The sequence below is a fragment of the Silene latifolia genome, chromosome 4, assembly GCF_048544455.1.
Source record: "Silene latifolia isolate original U9 population chromosome 4, ASM4854445v1, whole genome shotgun sequence".
Taxonomy (NCBI): domain Eukaryota; kingdom Viridiplantae; phylum Streptophyta; class Magnoliopsida; order Caryophyllales; family Caryophyllaceae; genus Silene; species Silene latifolia.
This window is the reverse complement of record NC_133529.1, coordinates 19,024,198-19,033,701: the sequence shown is the minus strand read 5'-3', so window position 1 is coordinate 19,033,701 and position 9,504 is coordinate 19,024,198. Positions and strand designations below refer to the sequence as shown.

Sequence of the window (9,504 nt, the reverse complement as noted above, 5' to 3'; positions counted from 1 at the left end):
ACAGGCCCTCTTTTAACAATAGCTGTATTGACAGCTTTCCTAGGCTGTGTCTCCCCCAAGAGCTGCTGATAGAATGACAAAAAAGCAGACTGAATTTGCCCTGGCTCAGTGAGCCATTGCCCCTGTACAGAAGCAATCCTCAGCACTTTATTTCTTGCCTGTCTACTTTTCATGTAACTGTGAAAAACTTTAGAATTAGTATCCCCATCATGAATCCAAGTGGCCTTGGATTTTTGGAGCAGGAAGCTGTCACAATCCTTCTGAAGTTCCTCATATTCTTTAGCAGCTTTAATTTCAAGGCCAATCAATTCTGGATTAGCAGGATCAGACCTGATTTGAGACTGAATAGATTCCAAATGCTTCCAAGCTCTCATAGTGTTGTTCTCCACATCAGCAAAGAGCTCCCTATTCAATTGCTTAAGAGGTTGTTTAAGGAGTTTAAGTTTTCTCACAAACTTAAACATGGGAGTACCAGTAATCCTATGCCTCCAAACCTGAGTAACACAAGGTAAGAAATGCTCAGTAGTACTCCACATATTAAAATACTTAAAACTTCCTTTCCTTTGTCCCATATCACTCAATCTCTGAATGATGCAAGGAGTATGATCAAAGCACCCTTCAGGATGAAAGTGAGCATATAACTCATTTTTCTGATCAATCCATTCATGGTTTACAAGTGCTCTATCAAGTCTGCTAAAAACCCTTGTAGCAGCCTCCTGTTTGTTATTCCAAGTAAATAAGGATCCAGTAGTAGGCATATCAACCATATGACATATATCAAGACAATTTTGAAAATCCTCCATTTCCTCCTCAGTAGTACTCCCTCCTAACTTTTCACTAGGAGCCAACACAGTATTGAAATCCCCACAGATGAGCCATGGGCTATGAATGTGACCACTCATGTCCTGAAGTCTACTCCATAAAGACTTCCTTTCAGATACACCATTAAATACATACACCATAGTAAGATAAAAGTGAGAACCAGTAGCCAGCTCATGCACTAGGACATGTATGAACTGAGCATTGTATTCAAGAATCTGTAAATCAAAAAGGTTAGGCTTCCATAAAATCCAAACCCTACCTCCTTTATGATAAGAAGAGTTAGTAGAAACACACCATCCAGTACAAATATTAGAACTAATTTTATTTAGAGAAGAAGGCTTAACCTTCGTCTCAAAGAGGCCAAACAATCCAACTTGATGATGATGCAAGAACCACTTAATATGTTTCTGTTTTGCTGGACTGTTCAACCCCCTAACATTCCAAAAGCCCATCATTGTGACCCCCCCTATTAGGGGGTATTAGACCAGTCCCAATGCCAACTTTTGGGGTAGCATTATTTAGAGCATCCATGAAAGTGTATTGCCCAAACTTAGCAGCCTGACTACCCTGATCCAATAACTCCTGCCTGCTGAGTCTTATGATTGCTCTAGCAGGGGTGGCCAAAGGAATACTCCCAGAATGAGTACCTGAGACCCTAGGAGTAGAGACAGCAGGAATCCTTAGACTAGCAGGAACCCTAGGCACTGTAACCTTAGGAGAAGAGGTTTAGTAACAGGCACCTGTGACTGTGGTTTAGTCACTGGAACCTTTGGTTGCCACCTCTGCACTACCTTCTGCTTAGGCTTAGTAGCCCGTTTGGGTCTCTTACAAGCATTATCAATGTGTCCTATCCCACCACAAGTCTTACACAATATTGGAAGCCATTCAAACTCAACATTTATGGTAACCAAATTCCCTGCTTCATCTAGAAACTTAACCGTTTTAGGAGGATGCTGATTGAAAGGGACATCAATCAGAACCCTAGCATACCCAAGCCTTGTTCTAGCCTCTGTTTGTTCATCACATCTAACATAGTCTCCAATTAAACCAGAAATTTTAGGTATCCCCTGTCCCCAAAATTTTAAGGGTAAGTTCAACAATCTAACCCATACAGGGACAACAGAAACATCAGATTTATTTAGAGGGTCCTGAGCATTCCAAGGACGAACAATCAAGGGCTTGTTCTCAAAGAGGAAGTGACCATGGTTTAAGACAGACTCCTGATCCTTAGACCGCTTGAACCGAACAAGGAAAACACCAGACGGCATAAATGAAATCCTGTCAATACCATATTCATCCCATAATCCCAAGATAAATTCTTCAACAACATCCCAAGGAGGATTTCCTCCAAGAATGAAACAGATGACATAATTTTTCCAAAAAGCAAGCTCCTTTTGCACCTCTGACTCAGTGAATTGTAACATACCTTCAGGTTCTTCATGGATAGTCGACAGCTGCGTTTTCCCTTTGTTCCGTCCCTGAGTGACCCATGCCCTCGCTTCTTCATCAAAGAATAAGGTCATCAAGGTCCAACGGCTCGATTTCAACCGGATTTGACGCAAGCTTGACAAGCGAGAGGAAGTTCCGAGATGGAGAAATCTCTGAATTAATGCGTTTTTTGTTGCAATTTTTGTGATTTTTAATGATTGAAGACGATGAAGGTTTAACCGCCGTCATTATTGAAGATCTAGGTTACTGAAATTGATGCAGAATGTCTATTTTTGGAAATATGCTCTCATTTCTCTCTCTAGCATTTCCCTCTCTAACTCTTCATGTATACTATTTCTTCACAACGTTGCCTTTCCCTACTTCAGACTCTTCACGCCCTCAATCAAAGGTCTTCACATGTGATGAAGACCAACACTTCCCCAAACTTGCACAAAAGAAGCTACTTTATTGAGAGGCAAAAGAAGAAAATAAGGTTTGTAATTATCCAAAATAAACCTTTGAATTTTCAGAAAACAAAGAGTGGAAAACAAGTCATAAGATGACAAGTTTTCACAAAAATGGCAAAAAGGAAACTTTGTTTTATAAAAGTCCAAGGAGACAAATTGGTACAAAGAGGAAACAATTTGAATTGATAATTAGCTAAACCTCTTTTCTAGAAACCCAACTCTTAAAAAGAAATCTGAAAGTTATCATTTAAATCCAAGCCATTTAAAAAGATAAAAATGATTTTCGAAAGATGAAATTGAGTTTCAAGTGTTACAGACCATGGTAACAGTCCAGACTATTGTTACTTGTAAGGGTAACAGTAGTCTTGACTGTTGTTATTGCTTTTAAATACTCTACTCCCCAACTTGTACATTAGATGACACAATTGACTCTAAATCTTGGGTAGCAAATTATCAACCATTCTTGATTTTGACATTGATTAATTCTTGCTTGAGGAGGGTGCATTATTCCTGAAATGGTACACTTAAAACACGGTTAAATTGGGCATGTCATCATCAACAAATAGGTCTTAACACCTTCATTTTTTATTAGTTCGTACATAAATACATCTTATTTGTCCAGTATTCTCGCTGTCCATTCATTTATTTACCTTTTATTATTTCTGTGAGAAATATTATAATCGAAACTAGACAACTCATTTATTTCTGACATACAATTATAATTTTCGTATTTTGGAAGATATTTATAGACAAAAAAGGTATATCTCAATGTAAACACTACTTGAGAGATTTCAATTTCCATGATCCACAATTATAAATGTAAATGTATAATCAATTAATAAATAATAAAACACAAATTCTCATTGAAGACGGACATATTCGTCACCTAGGTAGCATTAAAACGGACACGGACACGTGACACGATATCCCATGAAATTTAGGACACGAGACATGTTATTTAAATTTAATAAAAATATATATTTTTTATTTATAAACATTCGATTTTATTTTTGTAACAATATTTGATATTAAATTTAAATTAGTGAAAGTAAAACTTGGCCTTGATTTGAACTCGTTTTCTTCTCCCAGCCAAGCCCATATTTTAATCACTCTCTTTCGGCGGCTCATTTCTCGTCTAGAGAACATCATTCACCCCAAATGATGTTCAAATACCAAGGACACATGTCGGACACGTGTCCTTATAAAAGTAGAAAGTTAGGCAGCTTTATAGGTGTCTGACACGTTTAGGCGTGTGTCCGACACGGGACGACTGATTAAGAGAAGTGTCAGTGCTACCTAGTTCGTCACAAGTTGAAGACGAGTCAGATAATACTAAGTAGGTAGATAAGACAAAAGCAGAATGCCAGCTTTTATCTTTTCTACCCACTTAATTATGATTTAATATATTTTCAACTTATGATAAATATGTCCGTCTTTAATCATACTTGCCGTAAATAAAAATGGGCGAGACATCAATTATATATTGTAGGCCTCTAGGGTAAACTTGGTGGCTAAATTGTGGAGGATTATGGCATCCTCGTCACTGCCACGGCGTATATGACAATAAAAAACAATATTTATAGGACTTATATGGACCCTACACTTCCTAATTGGCTGCCCTCATGTCATACTAGTACAGTAGTACACTAGCTTTGTCAAACAGCTCACAACGTACCCACATCTGTGCATCTAATTGTCTTTAGTGCGTTCCTTTGTTATGTTATTCGAGTATATTTCTACCAACACAAATTCTCACTTTACCCATTTAAAGTTGTAGTAGATGGTTAGTTTTCTCTAACAAAATAAAAATAGATAGTAAAAGCGGGTGTAAAATAAATATCTTCATTTATCCTCTCACTTGTATTTTATAAAAAAATCACTATCCGTTTACTGTTTTAAACGGATAGTGTCCGTCTTATTGTCTATAATAAGACGGATTGTTCTATTAAACTCATAAACACTGTCAACCTTCTAAGTATAACGAATCATATACTAATCTACATAGCTGGATGAGCTTAAAATTTGTCATTTTGTAGACATTTCACTTTTCATCTCATCTATATATTTGATCCATTAAAAATCTCAAAAGATTGTATTTAAGGAATTAAAAAAAGGAAATAAATTCATTATTTTGTAACCTTTATCCAATAATGGTTTTTTTCAAATCCAATATTTTATAATCTTTATCCAATAATGTTTTTTTCTCAACTTGACACCTCGTTAACATTTTGGTTAACTAAAGTCTAAGTACTCCACCTTTTCAATACTTCAATGTAATCTTTAACTTAACACTGTATGTTAGATCTAGGCTGCGAGCTGCCTCAATTTTTGACTTCAGATGTCTACGACCAAATGTTGTTTAACACGTTTTATATTTAGCATGACTTATTAAAAGGTACGGGTCTATCGATCTACATTACACCTAGTGGTGGAGCCAGGAATGTAAGTCAACGGGGTGAAAATTTTCAGCGGGGACAAAATGGTAATATTATAAGGGGCCTAAAAAAATCGAAAATTTTAACTAAAAATTTCGAAATTTTCAAACGCCAACGGGGACGACTGCCCCTGCTAGCCCCTGCATGGCTCCACCACTGATTACACCCGATCAGGTGATCCTAAACAAAAATCATAAGTATATCTCATACTCCGTAATTATATATATATTTTGAATATCTACAACGGGGAAACTTTAGAACACGGATATAATACAAAGCTTTTGGAACTCGAAAATAGTTTTCTCACAAGGGGATTGTTGGTACGTAGTAGAAAAATGTGGATGAGCTTTGCCATTTGTAATTTGCCACAACCACAACAAATAATAATAGAGGGGGTGTGGAAATGAAAATTGCTTATCCAAAATTGTCCTGAAATCATAAAAGTTGTGATCATGCAACAAGTACTTTGAATCTTGATAGTGACAATCATAAATTCATTCAAGTATACAGCTGCTTTTAGATAAATCTTATCCACAACATTTGAGTTTCAAACAAACAATTATTTAACATCCAAATTAAATAACCAACATTTGAACTAATTTTATTACTGTATATTTTTGATAAATATGGTAAAAATATTGCAATATTTACATTTGACATAGTATTAAAAAAATTGGTTCACCAAGAAGAACACATTAGTTTATTACCTAACATAATTCTAAATTAGGGCAATTAATTATTTATGCTACTAGCATTGCATTATTTCCTGCCATTTCCATTGGATTAAGGATACCAATGCTCCCTAAATCAAATTCCTTCAATGCCTCTTCCTTAATCAAAGACGGTGACGTCGAATTTAATGATAATTCACCTATTGATGCCAATTTAAGCAGCTCTGATTCATCTAATCCCTTTGCTGGTCCAAGGCTACATCTTTCTGTACTATGCTTTGCTAATGCATCCTTAAATTTCTTTATCTGCAAATGAAATCATAAAACAACACATAATTAACTCGAACCCACTAATAAAACCGTGCTAAAAACAATTGACTGAGACGTAGGAAGTATTAATTAATTACGGGTAACTAATTAGGAGCAGAATCCATACCGTAGAAATAGTACAACTGAAGCTACAAACTTTGCCTTCTGCGCCTCTATAGAATCTAAAGAAGGGAAGAACATGAATATGCAGCGCATGGCACATTGGTTTTAGCTCTTCATAATTTACTTTCACAATTAATGTATCTGGGTTTAATTCAGCCAGTTGACAAATCTGCACAATCAATCATTATGTTTTAATAATAAAATCTTACAAGAAACAATTAATCTTGTTAGACTAAATATAGAGTTTAGATCATCTGTCCCATTTCTCGTGTGTCCTCCTTTCCTTTTGACACAAATTACATATATTATTGAATGTTTTTAATTAGGGAGGGAACATGAGAGTATGAGACGGTACACGAAATTGAACAGATGATCTCGTTTTTAAACTAGGGTAAAGTTGTTACCTTAGGGTGAAGGGATTTGCAACCACCACAACCAGGAGAATAAAAATCTACAATAACAAGTTTATCACCAGCATTTTTTAATGTATCAACAAATTCTTGAGCAGAATGAATTTCTACCATATTGGGTTTCAAGGTTTTGTCCCACCATCTCATTGCTTTGCTTACACATAGTGATGCTTGTGCCTAAACATTCCAAAAGTTAAAACTCATTAAAAATTCGCGAAAAATAAGACTGTGTACATCAGACTCTTCACGTACCATTATAACTCCCTACGTCTCAAAATGATTAATATATTTGAGACGGAGGGAGTAACTAGTAATTGACGACGATCATAAAATGCATACCTGAACAGAGAATTTGGAAGAGGATTGGTTGTTACACAATAGTAGAGACCTCTTGTCTGAGAAAATGAGAGATTGTCCCATGAAATCTTTATTTTTAGGGTCATAAAATTGGGAAGAATTAGACAATTGTTGAGAAGTTTTAGGCTTAATAAATGTGTCATTATTCATAGAATAAGATGCACTAAGTTTCAAAGTAGAAGAGTAATCCATTGTGCAAGATGAAAAATTATGAGGAAAAAAGATGTGTGTTTTTAATGGATAATATGGCACAAAAAGTTAGACCCACTTCAAACTTTGGATCAAAAAGCACAAAAAGTTCTCTCTTTTGTTGGATGATGAAAGTTCAAAGGAAACCCCACTAAAAAATTAATAGGAAAATGCCAATAAGAGATAATTGGAAGAGTATGAGGTGTTTGGGATTCTTTGAAGACAAAAATGGAGGCTTTAAATGATGAAATGAGTGAGAAATAAACAAAATTATAGTGGACATAAAAATGGTAGGTATGTAGCCTGTGTCCTAGATGGTGTTTGTTTCCTAATTACTCTCTAACTTTTACCATTAGTGATTATCCTTTACTCCCTCTTGATTTAGAGTTAGATGGTCATTAGTTCTTTTAATGTTTTTCTTTTTGTTAATATTGTCCGGTTTAGTCCGGATTCGAGCCAAGTAAGATTATTAGGGCACCTCTCTCATGAGTTTTAATTCTGCTGCATTTCCAGGTTTCAAACATGGGCGGACCCAAGGGGGCCCACGGGGGCAGGTGCACCCATGCATTTCCAGGTTTCAAACATGGGCGAACCCAAGGGGGCCCGCGGGGGCAGGTGCACTCATGAAATTTCAGAAATAAATATTTTTAAGTAACTAAATAAGACAGAAAATTGTCATGATATAGTTGGTAGTAATGTGGACTATTATCTAGGGGATAGGCGGTGCTATCGATTCCTGCTATCAACACACAAGCTGCTTGATGTAAGGATTCGAACCACAGACCTTTAGATTACTTACCAATTATTAAACCACTGAACCACTTACATTTGTTATTAAATTTAGTATTAAAGTCTATTATATTCTATAAAAAAAAAGATTATTTTTACATATATTTAGAATTTAACGTATTTTAGAGAGAACATTATTTTTTGAAAAGGCATATCTATAGGACGAATTATTTTTTTCATTCTTTTACTTATATAATACTTCATCCGTCAGTAAATGCCAATGATTGTTGTCCTTTAATTTTGACACAAAGATCATGGAAAGAGAAAATGGCTAATTATAAGATAACAAGTTGACCAAATTGAGGATAGAATATCAAATTGCTCATTAAGTTCATTCTCATAACAAAAAGGACAACCATTAACTGAGAATCCCAAAATGTAATAGGACAACAAATGACCGGGACGGAGGGAGTGCTAATTTAGGAAAAAAAAATTCAAAATATAAAAAATTTGTCGTAAACACGTGTAAATAATGCGTCAAAAAAATTTTAGTGCCTCCGACACTAAATTCTTGAGTCCGCCAGTGGCTTCAAACACAAGACTTCCAGTTAAAACTAGAACAACCACTTAACACTTGATTTACATGTGCTCATGGGTAGATAGGTCTTAATTATATGTAGAGCTGCAATTAATTGATTTAATTTTAAAACTTATTATAGCGAATTAGTCTTGTGTAAGGCAGTTTTATATTAATATAGTTGTAAAACGAATTCGACTATATAACTCTAATAGTGGGTAAAGGTGATTACTAAAATATCCTGTTCAACGATAAATTAGTGTAAAATCGCCTTAAATAAGTATTTGTGTATTGTAGACTTGTATCAATCTTCTTTATAAGATTTGCTCAAAATTAAATGGTGAAGGATGAACGTGCATCATGATTGTTGACATAGAAAATGAGTGAAAGAGGGAGGTTAAATGGATAAAGAGATTTGGGAGATACGTTATTTGTGGCTATATCCGCAGACATTGTCATCTTCTGCCATTTAACACCTCAACCATGTGTGGCTGATTTGGATTCTTGTCACTTACATTTGTTTTTTTTTTTTTTTTTGGATAATAATTGTGTGTGTGAATTATGATCTTCAACAATAGTCCACATTGTTGTGTTCGAAACTACAACTTAATCCCCGAAAGTTGTTAGTTCAACCAATGTATATCTTAAAAGTAGTTGTTTCTTCAATTGATGAATATCCGTTTATCCACAAGTCGATGGTTTAATGGTACTTAAGAGGTTGTCAGGCGCCGGATTGGCCCCTAACCCTACACTGGTCCGTGGAGAGGGTTTGGGCGAGCCAACAAAATGAGCTGGACCTTTTTTTAGGTTTGGGACGGACTTGGGTGGCTAGGCTTGGGAAAGACCAGTCCAAAATTGGCCATCGGTAGAAATGACAAACGAGTTAATCGGGTCGGGGTGAGGTGGGTTTCAGGCCGGGTCATTACGGGTTGCTGATTTAGGCTCGGGTCAGGTCAGGTCATTTCGGATCCGTCTCATTTACGGGTG

General features: G+C 35.8%; 2 protein-coding genes across 2 annotated transcripts; both read right to left on the bottom strand.

The window, feature by feature from the left end:
- Positions 1-1,502: 1,502 nt before the first annotated feature.
- LOC141651188 (uncharacterized) lies at positions 1,503-2,345 on the bottom strand. The gene has a single exon (XM_074458909.1). It carries the CDS (start codon positions 2,343-2,345, stop codon positions 1,503-1,505), a length of 843 nt encoding a protein of 280 aa, XP_074315010.1.
- Positions 2,346-5,741: 3,396 nt separating this feature from the next.
- Positions 5,742-7,451, bottom strand: LOC141653182 (thioredoxin-like 1-2, chloroplastic). The gene is made up of 4 exons (XM_074460860.1): positions 7,005-7,451; positions 6,660-6,842; positions 6,260-6,424; positions 5,742-6,129 (listed from the first exon to the last, which is right to left on the bottom strand). Exons 1-4 carry the CDS (start codon positions 7,212-7,214, stop codon positions 5,893-5,895), a joined length of 795 nt encoding a protein of 264 aa, XP_074316961.1. The 5' UTR covers positions 7,215-7,451; the 3' UTR covers positions 5,742-5,892.
- Between the last annotated feature and the right edge of the window lie 2,053 nt (positions 7,452-9,504).